The sequence below is a fragment of the Stegodyphus dumicola genome, chromosome 3 (assembly GCF_044657685.1).
Source record: "Stegodyphus dumicola isolate Sdum_Otavi_A_Nest chromosome 3, ASM4465768v1".
Taxonomy (NCBI): domain Eukaryota; kingdom Metazoa; phylum Arthropoda; class Arachnida; order Araneae; family Eresidae; genus Stegodyphus; species Stegodyphus dumicola.
This window is the reverse complement of record NC_140770.1, coordinates 93,339,576-93,363,108: the sequence shown is the minus strand read 5'-3', so window position 1 is coordinate 93,363,108 and position 23,533 is coordinate 93,339,576. Positions and strand designations below refer to the sequence as shown.

The 23,533-nt window shown below is 30.7% G+C and overlaps 1 protein-coding gene across 2 annotated transcripts in view; it reads right to left on the bottom strand.

Moving 5' to 3' along the window:
* LOC118190479 (coiled-coil domain-containing protein 102A) overlaps window positions 1-14,013 on the bottom strand; it is a 44,416-nt gene extending 30,403 nt beyond the window's left edge. For both annotated transcript variants that reach the window (XM_035361198.2, XM_035361196.2), the window contains exons 1-2: window positions 13,838-14,013; window positions 2,705-3,039 (exon numbers count right to left, since the gene is read on the bottom strand). In XM_035361198.2, coding sequence (XP_035217089.1) covers window positions 2,705-3,027 — 323 coding nt within the window. In that variant the 5' untranslated portion in view covers window positions 3,028-3,039; window positions 13,838-14,013. The remainder of the gene's footprint in view (window positions 1-2,704; window positions 3,040-13,837) is intronic.
* Between the last annotated feature and the right edge of the window lie 9,520 nt (window positions 14,014-23,533).

Genomic DNA, 23,533 nt, shown 5'->3' with positions numbered 1-23,533 from the left:
TTATATTTGACATTTAAAACTAACATTTTACTAAGTGGACTTTATGCTCTACAGAAATCAAATTAAAAGTTTTTTTTCCCATTATTTATAAACACTTATTTATTCATTATTTATGCTGAAACTATTTTCAAAAAATTCTTTATGTTATTTTGAAAAATTTTGTAGTCAGTTTGAAATATGAGTATATGATAAATACTTAAGAATATAAAGCCTGAAACATTTAATATATGATGTATTATATACATACAAAGGAGTTGATTTATTTCTAGAGACATACTTCTCCAAAGCTAAAAATTGCACTACATTTACAAATATAGTATTGCAATTTTTTAAATTTTACAGAATACTAATACAGTCAAAAGTCGTTAATTCAGACAGACGCATGCGCGTAAGACCTTTACGGCTGCGAATTTACGTGTGCGCGTGCGCAAAATATGTTTACGAATGTGCGTTTAATGTATAACGGACAGTATAAGCTAAGCTAAAATTATCTAATTATCTATTTCAGTTAATGTTGCAGATTGCATTGTTCCTTAATCTTCGAATTGGATCCGGCTTATTATTTTTTGCAGACTGTTAGAGCAATTTTATAAAAGTAAGCTTGAACTTTCGATTATGTCAAATAGAATTTCCAATATATATTTACTAATCTGTAAAGGATCTACTAAGCGAAAGTATGTTTCGGAGTCTATTAAACAAAAAGTGGAATTACTGCAAAAAATGGATAAAGGCATATCTTTTGTTTATCTAAACTTTAACGTTTATCTAAACTTTGTTTATCTTTAACGCCCTGCGCAATGAATTAGAAGTTGATCTGTCAGCACTATCCTTATCTTCAGGGCAGATGTTTTTATTTTATTTGGCTTACAATTGCTTACTAAATGTAGTATTTCATCTCGATGTACTCCGTCTTTGATATGATTTAAATCAAATGCCTCATCATTATAATTCGCTTCCAATAGCGAAGAAAGTGACAGAGGTTATTGAAAACGAAAAAATTTCGATTGACAAATTAGTTGGTATTCTCGACACAGCAATTATAGCACTTGAACAGCGTAACTTTGTAACTGAACAAGAAATTATGTCTGTTTATAGAATTAAAGAGAATGTATTATCGCATAAAAAACGAAGCAACTTAAACAACTTACATTGAAAGAAATGTTTAATAAAGTAAACAAATAAATAATAAGCTTCTTTTTTTTTTTTTGTAAATTTTGATACCCTTTAGTTCATAATTGTTCTTTATTTCGTAAATTACGGTTTTATATTTTTAATTTTATAATTTCTGAATGCCATTTTACCAGATTTAAATTGATGATCTATAATCCGGAAAAATCGATAATCCGGAATCGCCGAAGTCCCGACGAGTCCGGATTAACGACTTTTGACTGTACTTTGTTACTATGCTATAAAATGGAATAAAATCAAATATCCTATATACAATATCAAATAAGTGAAATGTCTCACAGTAACCACCTCTGAAAGCTGATCAATATTTCTCATATAATGCAGAAGGAAAAAGTAATTTTCAAAGGAAGAAAAGGAAAGGAAAGAGGAAGGAAAGGAAAATTATCATAATTCCTTAATCCTCAAAATTTATGCAAAACAAAGAAAAAAGCAAAACTTTACAGAATTATATCACTCTCAGAAAGCAGCAGTCAGCCAGAGTATAAGCATTTTCAATGGCAGTTCCCTGACTCACATTTGAAATGTAAAATGGAGATAAAAACAAATCACACTAAACAAACTTTGAATAAGACTGAGATCAAACGGTGCTAAGAAATGAAGAAATCCTAGAATGATGCTTACTTAATCTTTTCACAGAATGGAATTCCCCATTAAAAAATATTTCTTCCCTTTAACTTTTTTAATATTTTCATCAACTTTTCTGAGTACACATACCATAAAATTTAGTTTTTGGCTATTTATCGATTCAGTATTATGTTTAACCTTTCCCTGCATCTTTAATTTAATGACTCCCCCTTGCGCACAAAATATTATTGCAAGTTTAAATAAGCAATCATTTATTGTTTATGAATATAATAATCAATTTTATGCCAATTCCTTTAGGTAAAACCATTCACTTCACAAACATTTTAGGTAATGGTGGTTATATTCGAAATGGATTAAACTCATAAACTGATGTTTCACTATATTTAAATAATGATACCATTAATAATTATAACTAAATGTGTGGTTGAATTTCATAAGATATTTCAATATAAAGATTCCAATAAAAGGAATTTTTCTCATTTTTAGGGAGAAAGGGGTAAATAATACTAGTACGTAACAAACACACATTTTATAAAAATTTCTGTGTTGCTAACTTACGACTAGTCAAACTTTACTGAAAAACAAATTTATAAATAAGTAAATATAAATCTTCCTCCAATTCTGAAAAATACAAAATAAAGAAAAAAATCAAAAATTTTTAATTTAAACACACAGAAAAATTTCAGTTTAAAAGGAACATCAGAAAACTGAGAAGCTTAAAAAATGCTTTTAACAATAAGAATTAACAGATTATAGAGATCCTTAAATAAGTTATAAATACATATCTGAAAAGGTATGTTAAAATTCAATTAAGGATGTATAAATAATGTAAATTAGTACAAGATAAAAGACTGGAAAATGAAAATATGACATTGAAATAATTATGAAGTATACACATAAAACAAATTTTATATAATTAAGAGATCTATACCTAAGGACACGAGATTCCTCCCGAGCTTTATTTCGTTCTGTTCTTACTTTACTCCATTTCTCACGCCAATTTGCAGTGCAATCAGACCACCATCTCATTGTTTTTTCCATCTGAGCTGCTCTTGCACGAGCTTCTTCTAACTCTCGCAATCGCAACTCTTCCTTGGCATCCCATTCTGTATCATAGCTGTGATGGTGGTGATGATGGGATGACAGAGAATGTTGTGATACATCACTTGGCATATCTCCATGCTCAGACCACTGAGACAAAGAATTACCAACATGCCGTTTCACAGAACTGGCAGTTGAACCAGTGTGAGACATTTTGTGATTATCCTATAAAAATAATAATTTTATTTTGTAATAAATTAAATACTGAAATAAAATAACTTTCATATTTAAAGTTCATAACGAGAATTTAAAATATTATAATATACCAATAATTATATTATAAAACCAAAAATAAGGGTGGGCTCTATTGAGTGACTTCAGATTACTTTTGTGAAATAAAAAATAACAAGTCCAGCATATCCTTTGTTCAGCATATCCATAGCATATATATATTTTAACATATTCAGCATATCCAACCCCCATAATTTATCCCGAGAAAAAAATTCTCGTCTTGTACACGGAAATATATGTGGTAGATCTGCACTAATATCTGACAGTAAAACATGGTCAACAATAAACCAAAATAACACAATTTCATACTAATAACATTAACAATAAAATGTTTTTGATTAACAAAAATTATGGAGCAAAAAATGCACAAATTAATAAATAAACAAAATTAATTTTTAATTTTACCAATTAAATAGATAACCAAAAAAGGAAAAATGAATAAAAATGACAGCTATATAAAAAAGGAGAAAACGCTACAGAACAAAATAATTAATTAATTTTCAAAATGAAAATAATATTGATAGTCTTATTATAAAACCAAAAATAAGGGTGGGCTCTATTGAGTGAATTTAGATTACTTTTGTGAAATAAAAATCCAATCAAGTAAAAAATGCTATTTTTGAAGTAATTTTGCTAAAAAAGGAAAAATATTTTACTCAGAAAACTAAAACTATTGAATAAATCAAACTTAAACTTCTGTAAACACGAAAGCCGGCAGTATGTAAAAACTGCAAAAAATCTGGATGCAGAAAACGTAGCCAAAATTTCGAACAAACCTTGTAAAGGGGTTTCTAGAAACTATAAAAAGGCATTTACAATGAATAGAAAGGGACTTCAAACCATAAATAAGCCCACGCTTTCTTGTTGTGAAGCCACTATATGCTTTCCCAGAAAAAGGAGTCTGGGTGGTGGGGGTGCTTTTAATGTGAGGTAACAAGTGTCCAACATAGCATCGTTTTTTGGTGGTTTTGTTCAAAAGAAAAAAACATCCAAGATGGCTAAGCGACAAAATCTCAAATTTAAAACTGGTCCCAAAGTAGAGGGAAAATGAAAAAAAGGTACGTGGGTTAGTAAAAGTTGTGATTCCGCATGCAATCAAGCTATAAAAACGTTTTGAGAAAGAAAAAAAAAAAAATCCTTTTTTTAAAATAACAGAACAGATTAGCCAGTAATTCTTTAGAAAATATAAAGAATGAAATTATTATCACAGTAGTCAAATTTAAAGAGAGAGAGAGAAAACACAAAAACAAATGTATGTATTCAGTTCAATATATCTATGCACTACAATTTAATCTTAAATTAGCATTATATATTTGTTAATCAATCTAACATATTAGCATTCTTGCTTCCAGATAATAACATAACTTTACTTTTATAATTTGCCAGCTATACAGAAAAAGAAGCCTATAAAAATACCAAGTGCACAAATTCTGTTATTATTTATCACACTTAATGGGTTAGAGTAGACTTCAAGGTACCCCTTGTATTATGGTGAAGTTATTGTTTCATTTATCTCCATGTTGTTGTTTCATTTATGGTAGCCTCAGTAGTTGAATATTATGGAAACCCTATTGTGATGTAATCGGGTGCATGATTCTGTGGGAAATTTTGCATCATGGGATGTTTTGTAAGCGCTTTTGTGGTGGTTTTATTGTTTAGACGGTAGAATGGCTCAATGTAGTAAGATTAATTTGAAGTTTCTGTATGATTTGGAACAAAAGGGAAAAGAGTGTTGATTGACTGGCGTGGTAAATATAGATTTACTTAGTAGCTATTATAAGTGTCCTGTATGTAGGATATGCGTCTAGTCAAACTTAAAGCCGTTTAGATGGATTTGAATGTGTTTGTAGGAAGAAAGGTTCAGATGTTGCGACGCCGATATACGGATTCAAGTTAAAAAAATTTTAGGAAGATTTTGGATGCTGTTGAGGAATTTTGTGTGCCTAAAGATGAAGGAACTTCTAAATAGGGTAAGTGAATATTTGCTTTTTGAAGAGCTTAAATGTATAACGTTTTTCCTTTTTTATGTTTTCTTATTGTTTGGTTAAAAATGTAGTTTATTGAGATTACATATATTTTGTTTGCCTGTATTGTAGAATTGGGTGCTCCTTTGACTTGTTAAGTGAAAATATATCGATGTGTACATGGACATAGTCAAGGGAGTGTGCAATGCAAGTTTGGGCAATTTTTAAAATTTAAAATTTTTTTTAAGTGAAAATAGGTCAACATGTACATAGATAAAGTCAAGGGAGTTCGCAATGTCATTTTTGTGCAATTCGGGGAATTTTTTTAAGTGAAAATAGGTCGATGTGTACATGGATACCAAGTTTGTGCAATTCTTGTTATTTTGGCTTTGTGTAGCGGCGATTTTTCACCAAAATTCGCCGTTATACAAGCCAAAATAATAAGTCAAAGAATTGCCCAAACTCGGGATCCATGTACTGCAAAAAATCTGCAAGTTTCGCCAAGGGGTACCCTAAAATAAACTTTTACCCACATAATGATTTTCATAACAAAAGTTGGTACTCTTCTGTTATTGGGACAAGATTCAGAAATGGATGCAAGTATGTATGCAGATATGTATGTATGTCCATATATGTATGCATGTATACACACACATACATATATACATACATATACAGATGCATACATTAACACATAGAACCACATACATGCATTTATATATATATATTTTTTTTCATAAAAAATGTTTTGTATTTATACATGTCATGATATGAATGATTTGGAACTTGGTGGTGGCATAACAGATGCCTAGCGAAGAAACTTGTCAAGGCCAGCATGGCCAGATTCAAAGTAATTTTATTATTGCGGAAATCAGTTCTGGATTTGCAATAATTGGTTCACATACGGATGGGCGTCTTATGCGCCCTACATTTTTGTTAGCTCAGTACATATTCAGTGAGTAAAGAAGGTAGCTAAAAAGAGTCTTGCCAGGAGGAAAGCATAAGTGAAAGTGTCTACAAAGTCCGAGATCTGGATGTCCGATATCTGCAGTGATCTAAAAATCTGGACCTCAAAGCCACCACCAGCTTTTTTTTATTTAAATTATTTATTTGCATCTCTCCCACGCATAATAAAACATGGAGAGTCCCCATTCTTAATTTCACTTTGGCACTAAATAAAATACATCGTTATTGAAGAAACAATCACTTTAGGATAAATTTGTATGATCAATAATTTGCCTCCGTTGCTGCTGATCTGCTTGACATACATTTCAAACTGAAACATTCTACATAGATACATCATTGATTTTACACTTTCTAGTATTCTATATCCCTTCTAGTATTTTCTAGTATTTTATATCCCTATATATTTCTAGTATTTTATATATATATATATATTTCTAATATTTTATATCCCTGATGCGATAATAATGATTCATCAGGGATTTTATATCCCTGATGAATCATTATTTATTATATTTTGCTTTCATCACTGCATGTTTATCAACACATGGCAACTTGAGTAGTAACTCGTATAGAAATGCCTAAACAATTTTTTTTATGTTAGTAATTGAATAATAAAGAGTATTGTAACCTTTCATGTCGACATTACGTTTAACAATGATTACAGATTTAAGTTAAATGCCCTAAGAATTGTTGATGAGGAAAAATTTAACAAAAACTTCTTTTCCATAAGCTAAAAATAGATTTTGTTAATGATTCTCATAGGCCAAAAGATTATATTTAGTGCTATTTGAATTAAGAATAACTGATTTGTCATTCACATAAACCCAGAACCAGCGTCAGAGCTTGTATGGCTGCACCAGGTGGCAGAATTCAGGGAAGACACAGGGAGGCACTTGGTAACACAATTTAGGACCCACAGAGGCTGCATCAAGTGGTACAATTTCTAGCACCTTCCCTTATTTAGTGGAACAACTTGTCGTTAGTCGCCAATCTCATGATACATAACCATACATAGTGAACGATAGCTAAATTTTATGATGACAGCCGCGAATTTTAAATGTTTTTGGAAATCGCAAAAAAAGTTGAAATTTTCCAATTAATGGATTTTATAAGAAATGTGGAGAAGCGGTAATAAATGAAGATGGTAAAAAAGAAGTTTTCATTGTGATGATAATGCTCCTCAATTATCAATCAATTAATGGATGGCAAAATCTGTACTATGGTTTTAAATCCAGAAAATACCACTACCGATAGTGAAGAAAATGACAGAGAGGTTACTGAAAATGAAAAAATTTTATTGACAACTTAGTCGGAATTCTCGAGACAGCAATTACAGGACTTCAACAATGTAACTAAACCAGAAATTATGTCTGTCTGCAGAATTAAAGAGATTAAACAACTTACATTGAAAGGAATAATGGTAAAATCCCAGGAGAGCCCACACCCTTGGCGACAAACTGGGAAAATGGAGAATCACCCACAGCTTCGCGCATTTCTCGAAATCGCCAACTTGAAAATAATAAGTCAAAGAATTGCACAAACTCGGTATTCATGCATACATTGACCTATTTTCACTTAAAAAAACATCTCAGAATTGCACAAACTTGGCATTGCACACTCCCTTGACTTTGTCTATGCACATACCGATACACGGCATATAAGTAGGCGTGTCAAGGGTGTGGGCTCTGCTAGGATCCAACCGAAATGTTTAATAAAATAGAAAAATAAATACAGCACGAAGTTCGTAATCCAGACGTCCATTATCCAGAATGATCTATAATCCAGACCTCAAAGCTACAAACTTTTTTTGTATGCGTTACGCATGTGCGTAATGCATTTACGCATGCGTGTTTAATGTATAACGGACGGTATAAACTAGGCTAAAATTGTCTTTACTGATTCTAAGGCATTTCAGTTAAATGTTTGCAGACTGCGCTGTTCCTTAATCTTCTAATTGGATCCGGCTAAAGGGGAAATTTTCCAGTTATTGGATTTTGAAAAGAAATGTGGAGAAGCGGTAATAAATGAAGATGATATAACAGAAGTTTTTGGTTGATCTTTACAATATGGTAACTGGTAGTTTGGCGACATTTTGGAGGCGATAAAGGTTACTACCTGGCACTTTGGTAATAATGTGAGCAGTACTCAGTTCCGATTACGCATTATTTTGTGTGAGGGAAATGAGAGATCATGGGATATGTCATGTGATATTAATGGACGAATTACGGTTCTTTAATCGGAAAAGGGGGGAAATTGGGAAAAAATCTGGAAATTTTGTATTTGGCTTTATTCTGTGTTGTGTGAAACAGTGTTCGTGAATTTTTGGATCCCATGGCCGTAACTAAAGTGAATTCGAAATGGGTATTTATGTATGTATTAATTTAATGTATGTGCTCATTTATATTTTAAGTAGTGTTTTTGAATTTAATTATATTTTAATTAAATGATAGTTATTTTGTGAATTTTATGTTTGTAGGAATTTGGTATACGTTTTAGTTGAAGTAAACGTGCATGGAAATAATTTAAATATTTGATACTAAGTATTTGTAATGCTTGCGGTATGAATTCGTTGGTGACGTGTATAATGTAATAGATGATTTAGAGGTAAAAGTTTTTGGATATTTTATTTATTTTATATGTGGAAATGTTCATATTTGGAAAGGGTAAATACTTTTTCGCGATCAGGTCATTTCATATATGTTCTTTTTACCGGGTTTAAAGATTGAGAAAATTGTCATGTATTTTCGTGAAATTTTTCTAATTTATGAGAAAAAAGCAGTGTACATGGATATAGTGAAGAGTGTGCGCAATGCCATTTTTGTGCAATTCTGGGATGTTTTTTTAAGTAAAAATAAGTCGACGTGTACATGGTTTAGTGATATTTTAATTAAAGGATAGTTATTTTGTGAATTTTATGTTTGTAGGAATTTGGTACACGTTTAAGTTGGAATAAACGTGCATGGAAATAATTTAAATATTTGATACTAAGTATTTGTAATGCTTGCGGTATGAATTCGTTGGTGACGTGTATAATGTAATAGATGATTTAGAAGTAAAAGTTTTTGGATATTTTATTTATTTTATATGTGGAAATGTTCATATTTGGAAAGGGTAAATACTTTTTCGCGATCAGGTAATTTCATATATGTTCTTTTTACCGGGTTTAAAGATTGAGAAAATTATCATGTATTTTCGTGAAATTTTTCTAATTTATGAGAAAAAAGCAGTGTACATGGATATAGTGAAGAGTGTGTGCAATGCCATTTTTGTGCAATTCTGGGATTTTTTTTAAGTAAAAATAAGTCGGCGTGTACATGGTTTATGTGTATGTGTTATTTTGAAAAACGCGTAAGGAGTGTATGGTATTGTGCACTTTTTCCCAATTTTGCAGTGAATATTTGTCATGATTAAGCAGTTTTGTTAGATAAAATTTTTAGCATAAGTGTGATTCGGCTAGTAGATTGTTGGAAGAAGTGTTCAGTAGATAAAAAGAAAAGAAACATGTCTTTACTTCGTGAAGACAAAATGGCGGCGGGAAAAAAAAATAGAGGGTTGTTGTAGGAGAGTTGGTCGCCAAATTGTCGCCAAAAAAACGCCAAGTTACCATAATGTAAAGATCAACGAAGTTTTTCATTGCAATGACCACTAAAGTGCAGAATCACCCACTTATTTGATTGGCGCTTTTTAGAAGAGTAAGAAGAATTGGATTTTTGTCAATTTTCTTTGACTTTTTAAGTGAAAATAGGTCGATGTGTACATGGATAAAGTCAAGGGAGAGCGCAATGCCATTTTTGTGCAATTCTGGGATTTTTTTAAAGTGAAAATAGGTTGATTTGTACATGGATACAGAGTATGTGCAATTCTTATACACGCGCCAAGCAGTGGGCGATTCTGCACTTTCCCCGCAACGACAATGCCCCAATCATCAATCAATTAACGGATGGCAAAATCTGTAGTATGGCTCTAGATCCAGAAAATACCACTTCCAATAGTGAAGAAAGTGACAGAGAGGTTATAGAAAATGAAAAAATTTTGATTAACAACTTAGTCGGTATTCTCGACACAGCAATTACAGGACTTGAACAGTGGAACTTTGTAACTGAACAAGAAATTATGTCTGTTTATATAATTAAAGAGAAAGTATTAGCACAAAAAAAAAAAAAAAAACGAAGCAACTTAAACAACTTACATTGAAAGAAATGTTTAATAAAGTAAACAAATAAATATTAAGCTTATTTTTGTAAATTTTGATACCCTTTAGATCATAATTGCTTAATCATAATTGCTCTTTATTTCATAAATTTCGGTTTCATATTTTTAATTATATAATTTCTGCATGCCATCTGACCAGATTTAAATTGATGATCTATAATCCAGAATCGCTGAAGTCCCAATGAGTACAGATTACGGACTTTGTACTGTATTACACTTTTGGCTGATCTTTGGAATATGGTAACTGGTAGTTTGACGACATTTTGGAGGCGATAAAGGTTACTACCTAGGACTTTGGTAATACTACCCAGGACTACTTTGGTTACTACTACTTAGTTTAGTTACTACTTTGTTACTACCTAGGACTTTGGTAACTGAGTACTTCTCAGTTCCGATTAAGCATTATTTTGTGTGAGAGAAATGGGAGATCATGAGATATGTCATGTGACATTAATGGACGAATTACAGTTCTTTAATCGGAAAAAGGGGGAAATCTGGAAATTTTGTATTTAGCTTTATTCTGTGTTGTGTGAAACGGTGTTGGTTAATTTTTGGATCCCATGGCCGTATCTAAAGTGAATTTGAAATGGGTATTTAGTGGGATTGAAAGGGGTAGTAATAAGTGTTTTTTTAAGGTTGTGCGAGATAGAAGTAAAGATTGCTTATTAAGTTTTATTAAGTCTGTTTGGAGGATGAAGGTTTTCTACATCTTCCCGTGAACTATAAGTATGATTTTAATGATCCTGAAACAGGCACACATACGATTGCTTTCTATTTAGCGGAGGAAATAAGAAAAGTGTATCTGCCACGTAATCAAGATTCTGAAGAAGATTAGGTAAGTTAGTATTTTTAATTATTTGAGGATATTATTTGTATGCATTGTTCTAAATGTAAGGAGTAAATAAAGTAATATGGTATTATTGGAAAATTGTTATTAGCAATGATTTAAAGTAATTAGGATTGTAAGCTAATTTTTATTAATTTAATGTATGTGCTTATTTGTATTTTAAGTAGTGTTTTTGAATTTAATTATATTTTAATTAAATGATAGTTATTTTGTGAATTATATGTTCGTAGGAATTTGGTATACGTTTGAGTGGAAGTAAACGTGCATGGAAATAATTTAAATATTTGACAGTAAGTATTTGTAACCATTTGTAATGTTAGCGGTATGAATTAGTTGGTGACATTTATAATATAACAGATAATTTAGAGGTAAAAGTTTTTGGATATTTTATTTATTTTATATGTGGAAATGTTCATCTTTGGAAAGGGTATATACTTTTTCGCGATCTAATTTCATATATGTTCTTTTTACCGGATTTAAAGATTCAGAAATTTGTCATGCATTTTTGTGAAATTTTTCTAATTTATGAGAAAAAAGCAGTGTACATGGATATAGTGAAGAGTGTGCGCAATGCCATTTTTGTGCAATTCTGGGATTTTTTTTAAGTAAAAATAAGTCGACGTGTACATGGTTTAGTGTTATTTTAATTAAATGATAGTTATTTTGTGAATTTTATGTTTGTAGGAATTTGGTATTATAATATAATAGATAATTTAGAGGTAAAAGTTTTTGGATATTTTATTTATTTTATACGTGGAAATGTTCATCTTTGGAAAGGGTATATACTTTTTTGTGATCAGGTAATTTCATATATGTTCTTTTTACCGGGTTTAAAGATTCACAAAATTTTCATGCATTTTCGTGAAATTTCTAATTTATGAGTTCTAATTTATGAGAAAAAAGCAGTGTTCATGGATATAGTGAAGAGTGTGCGCAATGCCATTTTTGTGCAATTCTGGGATTTTTTTTAAGTAAAAATAAGTCGACGTGTACATGGTTTATGTGTATGAGCTATTCTGAAAAACGCGCAAGGTGTTTGCGATTGTGCACTTTTTCCCTATTTTGCAGTTAATTTGCCATGATTAAGCAGTTTTGTTACATAAAATTTCTAGCATAAGTGTAATTCGGCTAGTAGATTGTTGGAAAAAGTGTTCAGTAAATAAAAAGAAACATGTCTTCACTTCGTGAAGAGAAAATGGCGGCGAAGAAAAAATAGAGTGTTGGTGTAGCAGAGTTGGTCGCCAAATTTTCGCCACAAAATCGCCAAGTTACCACAATCCAAAGATCAACCACACTTTTTTTTGTGAATTTTAATAACCTTTAGATCATAAATGCTTCATTGTTTTGTAAATCACAATTTCATATTTTTATAATTCTAGATTTAAACGGATGATCTAATATACATCCGGAATCGCGGAAGTCCCAATGAGTCTGGATCATGGATTCCGTACTGTATTTAGTGATTGAAAAGAGGTATCTACGTTAAGCATTACGTAGGATCACATAATTAATTTGAATGATGCAGTTTAGACTTATAGCACTATTTTTAAGATAGACTGAGAAAGTACTCAAATTAAATTACAAATAAAAGAGGTTATAGCCAATTAAAATTAGAAGTTTGCTACAATATTTTAGCATCTTACACATTCCCCCCCTCTTTCAAAGAGAAAAAGGCAGAGCAATAGAGAAGCCTTTTTGAGAGAAAAAGCATTATGGCAGCAAAATATGAGAGAATAAATAAAATTATCTTTTGAAACTAAATTTAACTTTTGAACAATTAAAAAATTATACCTCATAAAATTTTTAATTGAATGACAATTTTAAGCACTATATTCTTTAAAACAATTGCACATTTTTAGAGTCCTATTAAGATTCCAGTAAAATCTGTAAAAAGTTCTTGTTCCTGGAACATTCACTCTGGTGTTGATAACTGAAGATTACCCAAAAGTTTAGTTTTTCTAATTTTAATAAAATAATATAGTACTTTTCTGTTATCAGGACTGGATTCAGAAATGTAGGTATGTATGTAAATATGTGTGTATGTCTGTTAAATTTACAGAAGTACAAATAATTTAGAGTATGGAAATGTAAAAGAGAATAAAACTAGAATTTACGGCATCTGAATACTTTAAATATAATCCTTTCTTTTGAACATTAGTATGAATGCATAGACGACTTATACCACTGTCAAAACTGAATAAAACCACTGACAAATGATAAACGTTAAGTCACGAAATAATATTAAACCACAGCTTTATTTCGATTTTTAATTTGTAACATAATAATGGTAAGAAACTAACATTTTTTAAGTAGTGGACTTTCTTTTTAAATCATTATTTTTAAAATAAGTCCACGCAAACACTACCAACAGTTCGCATTTTAAAAATAAATTTTAGACTTATAATGAATGCATGCTACAGTAATTATTTTATGACAACATACATTTAGTCATTTATTTATCTTTAAATTTCGATACATTTAAATTTTCAACTAAGAAATCGGCATTTTTCTTAATTTTAATCCTTTAAATATATTATAACAAATTTATCTACCATCAGCAACACTATCTAAACTGAATTAGTACAGAAATAAAATGAGATAAAATATTCCATTTCTGCAAATGAATAACCAAAGTAAATAACATTAATAAAAATACAACAATAAACGATCAAAGAAGAACAACCGCCTTATAGAAAATACATGTTTTGGAAATGCCGACACTTTGACAGCACTGTCAACTTACCTAGAAAGTAATCTAATGCATGCATTTACTACGTCATAAATCATACAAATTTCAGAACTAAAATCAAATTTCTGACACAATTAAATATAACGCTTGGTGCTATATTGTTAAAATTATCGCTATGGAAAATAAACATTAAACAAAAACTTAGCGACTGACGTATAAGAAAGCTTTACTTCATTTCATTATGAAAAACTTAATAACAGGAAAGACCTTGTTTGAAGGATATGTTGGCATTGCTCTTAGCACCGTTTAAGCGGGAAAATAAAATCTTAATTTTAATACCCGACAAAAAGCCAAAAGTTTCTTATTGAGTTTCTTATTCTTATTATTTATTTATTTCTTATTGGGAACTTATTGGAGAACGATAAAATCATGTATTGCTTGAGCTATAAAAATAGAAGAGTTCGCTTGGAAATATATATATATATATATGTGAGATTTTACAGTAAAAATTAATCGGTTCATTATTAATTTAGGTAAAGACGCGAAGGTATTTTCCTAAGCTCAGAAACCTCTCGAAAGGTGAACCGCAAAAGTGATTTAGAATTGCTGAATTACATTTTGAACATTTATTAGTATTACATAGATCTTAAAAATACCTGAAGGGAGATTTCGGATAGTACAGAATGGCCTCAGCGCGCAGCAGTTCTTTCTATTTAAAAAAATGTAAATAAACAATTAGGCAAAGTAACAAACTCGTGTTTGGTGTTTATTTTAACCAAAGACTGATTCTGGGTTAAAATCCACTTCAAACACAAGGTTGTTGCTTTGCCTAATGCCGCCCATATGGGAAAGTAGTTAGTGACTGCCTGCCATGCCGAAGGAAGCCGGGTTCGATTCTTGGAGAAGTCATGGATGTGAATCAAGTATGACCCTTTCTAGGAGACAAAAGTGGCCCGCCTGTTAGGAGACAAGGGTGTCTCCGTAATAAAGTGACCACCACTTCCTTAGTAGTGGCCAACGCCTACAAAGGCTAGTGCTTGTCATTACAAATAAAGAAATGCTTTGCCTAATTGGATGTTTTACATTGACATATTTCTCTTCTGTCTTGAATTATAAACATTTTTTTTTTTTTTTTTTGTTAATTAAATAGAGAAGTTAGTGAATATAGGTGTTTAATCTGCGTTCACATTAGTCTATTTTCACAAAAAAATGGAAACGGGGAACAAAACGCTTTCCCTGTGCGTCAGTTCACACCAAGCGGAAACTTTCGCATTAAACGCTTTTGTCTTTTGTACGCTCACACTGATAATCACAAAGCTTATCGACCTCTACGGTCTGCTCTCACTGGATGAAACATCTGCTTTGGCGGTTATACTTGGAATGGCGAGTTAGGCCTGTAGGCTTGGTAATTAACGTCAAACATATCTTGTGGGTGTTATTGTATCTTAATTATATCTTTTGGGCTTGGTAATTAACTCCAAACATACCTTGTGGGCTTTCAGTAAAGCGAGGAGAAACAGCGTTTATTTCATTCAATAATTTTTTATTTTATGAATGAAAGCTAAGGAGAATTGTGTGGAATATATTTTAAATAACCTACCAATCTTATAGTTTATTTGTATTTGGTTAAAGAATGAATTTAAACTGCTAAAAGTAAGGAATATTAAAGAAATAACCCAAGTGAAAACATTCAATTTCAGAGGAACAATTCAAGGAAAACATTTAAAGGCGTTGGATACTTATTCTTTTTACTTCAATTATGAGTAAGTATAACTAGAATTATATTTTATTCCATTATGCGCTATTTCTATTGTAATGCTTCTCGGGATCTCCAATCGTAATCTTGCTACTAGTACCTACTATAAAGAGTATAAACCAGTAAATAAAAGTAAGAAAAATTAGCATTAACAAAAATTGAGAAAATAAAGGTGTTAAATTTTTAACACCGCACCCGAAGGGGAAAAGACCAGTAATTAAAAAGTCATTCAATAAAGTCAGGATAAAAAGAAATCGGTGTAGGACAGAGTTTTTAAAAGTCATGAGTGGGGATAAAACCGGCGATCTAGAAGTCCGAGAATTTCATCTGTGCTCGTTACCGTTGAACTGCGGTTTCTCCGTTGACTCTCAAACACTTTTCGGTACAGCACGCTCATATACAAAAAGTAAAGGCGATGAAGCAAAAGTCGCCAATCACAAGATTCTGTAAGCCTACGTTTCCTGCTTTAACTAATCGGAGCAATCAGCAGCAGAACCGGTCTGTAGGCTTTGTTAATATGCCGCTCACACTAGATGGCTCTTCATATCGAAAACTTAAAGAAAAACATGCATTTTTGTGTGGCATTTGTCTTCCTAGGGTTACATTTTAAAATTCAAATGGATCCAGTATCTCTTAGTTAAAAACATATTTTACCTCTTACTTTACGTGTAAAGATAAATAAAAGGTAGTGACATACAATTCCATCAATGGTATGCAAGTAATTTAATTGAGGCGATGAGCTTGAACGATGTCGAAAATATCTTAATTACTTTTGCTTGACACTTTGTCAGTTCGATTAATTTCTAGCCCTTGTTGAACCATTTATTGAAAAGAGAACACTAATTTTCATCAAAAATGTGACAGAAAGGCGTCGTTTGACGACGTACCAGGAAAAGATCATTTTTTGTCTAATTTATTTTATTTATCAATTTTGTTGAATTATAATTAAAAGTTTTTAATTACATATTTTGATTTCAGGGAATGAGATTTCATGAGGTAATAATCTGTTATAATTTTACATGATATATGCAGTTCTTTCTTTAATAAAATTGATTTAACAATGCAATAAAGAAATGTGATTTATTATAACGCATGTGTGATTTTTAAGGTTACCAAACAAAGTTTGAAAAAAATTGAGAAAACATTTAAGCCTTATGTACACTTTGAACAACAACAACAGCAACGAAAAGACAGTTCTACTTCTCCCGTTCTACCAAGAAGAATGAAGGAATTAACTTGTGTTTTTTATGTGTCAGAAGAGAGACTAATATATTATATTCGATTAATATACAGAATCATTCAAACATAAGTATTTCGGCACAAAATGGAACCTTTTCTGAAATGGCATATGGATATTTTTTCATATTTCAATTCTATAACTCAATTTATGACAGGGGGGACAAGTTTTGTAAAACTCGCACAAGTAGTCTTTAAAAATGCGACTTTCAAAATTTTAGCTCTTCAGCCTTAATTGAGTTTGGTTTAATTCTCTCTTTTTTTTATTAAAGTTACTTCATTTCTTCTTTCACAGTTCAAAATTTATTTTCAATCCAAATAAACTTCTCAGATACTTGATTTGTTTTTTAGATTTGTTAATTTTGTAAAGGTGTTAAATAAAGTAATGCTTTTCGTTATGTATTAATTATTATTAATTTTAAACTTTTGTGAGCTCTTATAAATATAATAAATTTGTAAATTTGGGTAATTTTTATAATTTTTTAAAAACATTTTTGAATCATAACGTATAAAATTTTTACCACCAACTTAAAGTCGATATATTTCTAGGTAAACTTGTAAAAAAGTAGAAATTTTTAATAAAAATTTACATATGAATAAACAAAATATATGGTAACCAAGATACATATGAATTTATATATTGGCTTAAATAAATATATATATAATAATATATTATTATATATTTATGAATTTGTATATTTATATAGGTGAAAAATTTTTTAACATAAGTTAAAATAAAGTGCAATGAAAAGTGTAAATACCAAATAAGCGAAATTATCACTAAATGAAAATAGTTAAAATAAAGTGCAATGAAAAGTGTAAATTTTCATTTAGTGATAATTTCGCTTATTTGGTATTTACACTTTTCATTGCACTTTATTTTAACTTAAGTTAAAATAAAGTGCAATTACTTTTCACGCGTGAGTGTTGATTTTTTTTTATGTAATTCGATAAATATGTTGAAAAATATCACAATGTCATGTTAATTTCTTTTCAGATTTGAAAAAAAAGTACTTAATAATAATCAAACTATGTTAAATACATTTTTAATGTTCCTGTTTATAGCTGGTATCTTCGTTTCTTAACATACAATGATATATGCCAGGATTTAAACTATATAATTTGAACGTTTTAGGTAATTGCTTTTATAATTTTCATGAAAAGTAAGAAATCAGTTGTTAGTATTTTTATGAATTGTAAAGGTGCTAAATAAAGTAATGCTTTTCGTTATGTATTAATTATTAATTTTTAAGTTTTGTGAGCTGTTACGAATATAATTTGTGCATTTGATCAAGATAAACTATTCTTTTATTAAAAATTGTTTGCATAAGCTTACAAAATTCTGGGCAATATAGCGATAAAAATAAGTAAAATATTTACATAATTGAACATGTGGAAAGACGTATGCAAAAATTTACATAGATATATTTCTGTAATTCATCTTAATTCAAGGCAATTTCTTTGAGATTCATAGATATAAAACACGCATAAACTGAAATCATTAAATTCAGTTAAATCTGTTCTATTTTATTAATATTTATTTTCTTGTCATAAGATTGTTGGTTCTGAAAAGGATCTATTTAAAACTTTTATTTTTAAAAAATGCAGCCTGTGACTAATTTTAGATAATTATTTGTTAGTAATTTCAGGTTTCCTAAATATATAATGTCCCTTTGTAATCTATTAGAAACAGCTATACAGCGGTATTGTTGTACTGTTGTAATTTTAATAAAAATAGCATTTTTTTTTTTTTTTTTTTTTTTTTTTGTATTTTTTATTCAATATTAGACAAAGACATTTTCTCATTACATTTAGAAATTTCAGGTCAGAAAATCATTAGAAATAAGTTAGAATAGAATTTAAATAAGCTTTTAATTTTTTTAATAGAACTTGGAGATACACAGAGCTGAGCAACTATCTAAATCCCCGAACCCCTAATTAGCTGTCGCTTTTGATATGTATCAGGCAAATCTATTTGCTGTTTATTTTTATCTCTATTTGTTTAGTATTTTAGATTTTCTGATTCCATGAAGTTATTTTATTTAATGTAGGTGAATCAAAATTAACATTTTTCTCAAGATCTCATAAAAAAAAATTCTAAAAATTGATAAATGGATAAAAGTTAAAATATGTGTTTTTTAATTGAAATTAAGAATTATTTAAATTTTTAAAGCATGCCAATAAATGCTTTAAAAAAGAGGGGAAAAATGAAACCCTATTTGCACCAAGTACCATTCTCCTGAAATAGCTATTTGAACAACTGCTATAGCCAATAAAAAATATGTGAATTTCTGTTTTAGTGTATTACAACATAAAGCTAAAGTATTAAGCATACTTAAAATAAAATAACTTTCTTTCCTATCTTATAAATTATCTCTTTCGCTTAGCTGGACTTCGAATGTACAAGGGAATGCTAAATTTCACCTTTTTTCCTGAGGAACTGAGGTTTCTCACTTCTATCATTTTGTTCGCATCATTTTCATGTTCTTAATTGGGGACGTGTTAGTTCACTTGAATTTACAGCTAGAAATTGAACTGAGATCATTTTTTCTGCACAAGCTTAGCAAATTCTGTAAGCTTTTCGAAACTACTGCATTTTTAAAAGTAGTCTTTTTCTGAAATATACCTTTTTGATTTAAAACAGATAGCATGATTTTTAACAAGGATGAATTGTCATTAATTTTTATTGAATTATTTCAATGAATTTTTCAATTCGGATGATTAACTGTGATTTAATTTCGTACATTTTTTCAAAATTTAATTCCTTTTTAAATTATTTTTAAAACACGCATTCATTGGAATTATTAGATTTTTATGAAACTACAAACATGTACATATCAAGAATTCTCCTAAGCATGCACCTTTATTATCATGAACTCCAATGGCTTGTTATAATAAATCATGAAATGTGTCTACGGATGTATTTATTTCCCGACAGGATATCGTTTTGATTACTAATACACAGGGCAGTTTTGTTATTTACTCAAAAGTAAATGAGGACAAGAGAAATTAAGAGAAATTTTCCGGATTGGCAGGGGTGCTTCCTTGTCCCATGATCATAATTGCAGAATTCATGCAGCAAAAATTTATAAACGCATAGAAAAGAGATATTTAGTGACATTCAAGACAAGTGAAAAAAATAATAATGAATAATTATAAAAAAGCGCAATTAATGAAAAAATAAACTGATGTTAAATGTTTTAAATTCATCATCTTAAAATTTTCATCATTAAGATCGTCATGAATTCCTCGACGTTCGGTCTAATTTTTTACCTGTAAGGGATGTTCTCTTCGCAGCGTACTTTCATGGTGTAATTAGAAGCACATCCATCTAGCGTCGGAAGGTCCAAAATTTAGAATCCCAGCAAAGGCATCGGTTGTTTTTCATGTTTTCCGGCTTCAAAAGCAGGTAGTGGACTACAATTCCTCACCAACAGAATTTGACAACTGTAACTCCTCCTTCCCTGTCAACTTTCAATTGAGAAGGAAGTAAAAAAAATTCTCTCTCCTTACCGCATGTCTACATAGTAAATTGGAAGCAAATCCTATTGGTAATTCGTTAGCCCAGCTTTCGAATCTAGCTGCTAAATTTCCATGCTTCTTACTCTGAAATAAAGCTCGTAACTCTACATACCCCGTAGAATAAAGATGGAAAGATTCTATGCCTCGCCGCTGGAAAGTTTCTAAACCACGCCTTTTCATAACATACACATATTATTATTACATTTACACATATTATCTCCTATTTCAAAGACAAAAACTTTTATAAAAGTACTCCAAAAATATTCTTTTATGAAATTTCTATCTTTAAGTTATAAACTGAGTTTTATACGTGTGTGATGTTAGCACCTTTATGCGAGGATGCACTAATAAAAATTTCTCTCCTAGTGATTAATAGTTAACTTTTACAAAGGTGTCGGCACCTTTGTGTTCGGGCGTCGTTATGCGCGGTGACATTTATGTCAGGTCACGGTTATGTAGCGTTCTGTTGCAGCATCTGAACAGCTGAAACTAGAACACGTGTCATATGTCAATTAGAAATACGATTGTAAATCATGGTTCGCATGGGTTAAGTACGATTTTATAAGAACATATATTAATTTGAAGTTCCGGGAAGTAGTCCACTCTACTTCGTTGCAGGTAGCATGAGTCAGGCGTAATAATAAGCAGTGGGATGTTTGTTAAAAACATTAAAATTTTTCCGTGTGTGAAAGGCTGAAATTTGCCGCCTTAAAATGACGCTAATTGCTACAAAAGAAGAGAATTAGTTGGATACGCATACTTTTCTTGTAGGCATGGTTCGTGATTTTGAATTGAAATTATAAGTGCTTTGATGATGTACAATAGTGTAGTAAAAATCATGAACAGTTTTGGAAATGTATATATATTGAGGATTACGATTTTTAAATCAGTGTGTAAAGCGATATTCCTTATAAACCAAGGAGCATTAGCTATTTTCCTAAGGACTTAATTTTCCAGAATTTGAATTTTATAGAGATTTGAATTGTATAGAGATTTGTTTACATAGATTTGATCTCGATGTGTTGCAGGCATACAGTAAGGCTGGACGGGTTATTTTTATCCAATATAAATTTATTATATAGAGAAAGGCTGCTATGTTTTCCGAGAAGAGTTTTTAAGTTAGCTATGGAAATATTAAATTTATTTTTAAGTTCGTCAAAATGAGGTCTAAAAGTGAATATGTGGTAAAGTATGATGCTAAGGTATGTGATTTCTTGCTTCTAGTGTATTTCTTTTTCAAATACCACGGGAATAGATAGTAAATCGAATGACTGACCGTTGTCAAATAAAATCGCATTTGAATTGTTTACATTAGTGGAAATTATCCAGTCTTTAAGCCATGCCTCTAGCAAACCAAGATAATGCTGAAGTTGACAGTGAATATTTTGAAAGGCCTGTGTGAGAATATTTGTATCGACAGCAAAGAGAGGTAACTGAATTATAGGGTTATATGGGATGTCATATGAATGTAATAAAAACAAGAAAAACACTGAGCAGTGTTGATGCGTAACACCTATATAGGATAGATCGTAGATCCATATTGAAGAGGAAGCAATCTGACTGCGCAGTATGCTAATATGTTGAGTTCGTAATATCTAAACTTGAGAAAGAAAAAGAACTTGACAGTCGAGGTCAAGTTCTTGACTGTCGAGGTGGTTTTAATTCCATTTTTATTTTCCATTTGACGTTTGTGGCCACAATCACTTGACACACTACTCGTGCCTATTCAAGAACATTTATACTTTTGATATTTTTGCGATAGGAAGCGGAGCACAGCGAAATTACGTCCAAGCAGTTCACAGCGAAATTACGTCCAAGCAGTTCACAAGCTGAAGTCAGTAGTTATCCAATATGAAAGCTCGCCAAGAGGAAGGTTTGGGTTTAATTTCGAAAAGTTTTAGTTTCCAAGAGTTATGTCATCGGTTTTGCGCAGTTCATGCAAGATGGAATGATTTAGAAATGACGCAAAGAAACAGAGAGGGAGAATTAAAGGGTTATCGTTAGTTTAAATTATAATTATGATTTACATATTTTTTATATTACATCTATCTATATATATATATAATAGAGGACCTAGAGCTCAATCTTAGGATACACTTGTTTTAGTCGGGCTCTGCGAAGTCGGCCTCTCCTCTCTCTTTCATGCATTTCCAGTGTGGACGATTAAACATCTCTCATATAGAAAAGAAGCGTAATTCGAATTAGATTATCTGGAAAATTAAGTTTCATTTGTATAGGCCATAGTGCTAGACTCGGTAGAATCCTTTTATGATATCAAGAAAGGCCGCGCCTGTGGGTAGTTTGCTATTAAGTTCTTCAGTAATTGTGTCGACGACACGAAGGAGTTGTTGTGTAGTGTTATGTTTCGCCTCCTATCCAAATTGCTCGTGTCAAGGAAAGGCAGGTTATGGAACGGTGATTTGAATGTACTTTAGTATAACATTTACTAAAATTTTTGAAAACGAGTTAAATAAGCTAATGGGTCGATAGTTTTGAAGAAAGGTGCTGTTTTGATATGGGTTAAGAAAAGTAATTTAAATTGCATGTTTCCAACAACTAGGAAAAGTAACAGAGTCTGAGGAGGGCGTTAATAATTTTTCTAATGGAAGTGATATATTTTACGGGCATATCTTTAAGGGCATATTAAATAGATTTTTAACATATTATACTATAAAATAGATTTTTTTATATTATACTTCCTTTTAGCTTCAGGAGTTTTGAATTTCTTGATAATATTCTCTTCCAAAGTAGGTAGGACAACAAAGGTAAAATTTTCGGTAAGGGAGAGTATAGGTAATTGTTAACTGTTTTCTTAACATGTGTAATTAAATTATTATTGTTAAGTGTTGGATTATGTTGAATTGTTGGCTATAGATTGTCTACAAATGCGTTAGCTTTGTCTTCATCACTGCAAGATCAGTGATGACAAGAAATGGGAGGATAGGTGTATGTTTTTGTGTTATGAGTGAAATATCTAATAGGGAATTACCTTTCATTAGCAGACTGTTTAAAAAAAGTGGTCCATTTCTGCTGCTTAAATTTATCGATATTATTTTTAGTTTGGCTGTTTAAGGTAATGTATTATCTTTTAATAGCGGGATCATACGCCCTTTGGTAGTGTTTACATATTCTGTTATGCATTTTTATATTTCCGTTACGTAGTTTGATATTCGCGTATAAAATGGTAGATTGAAGGGAGTTTGTGTGTCAAGATTTGTTTTAAGGAAATACTGACG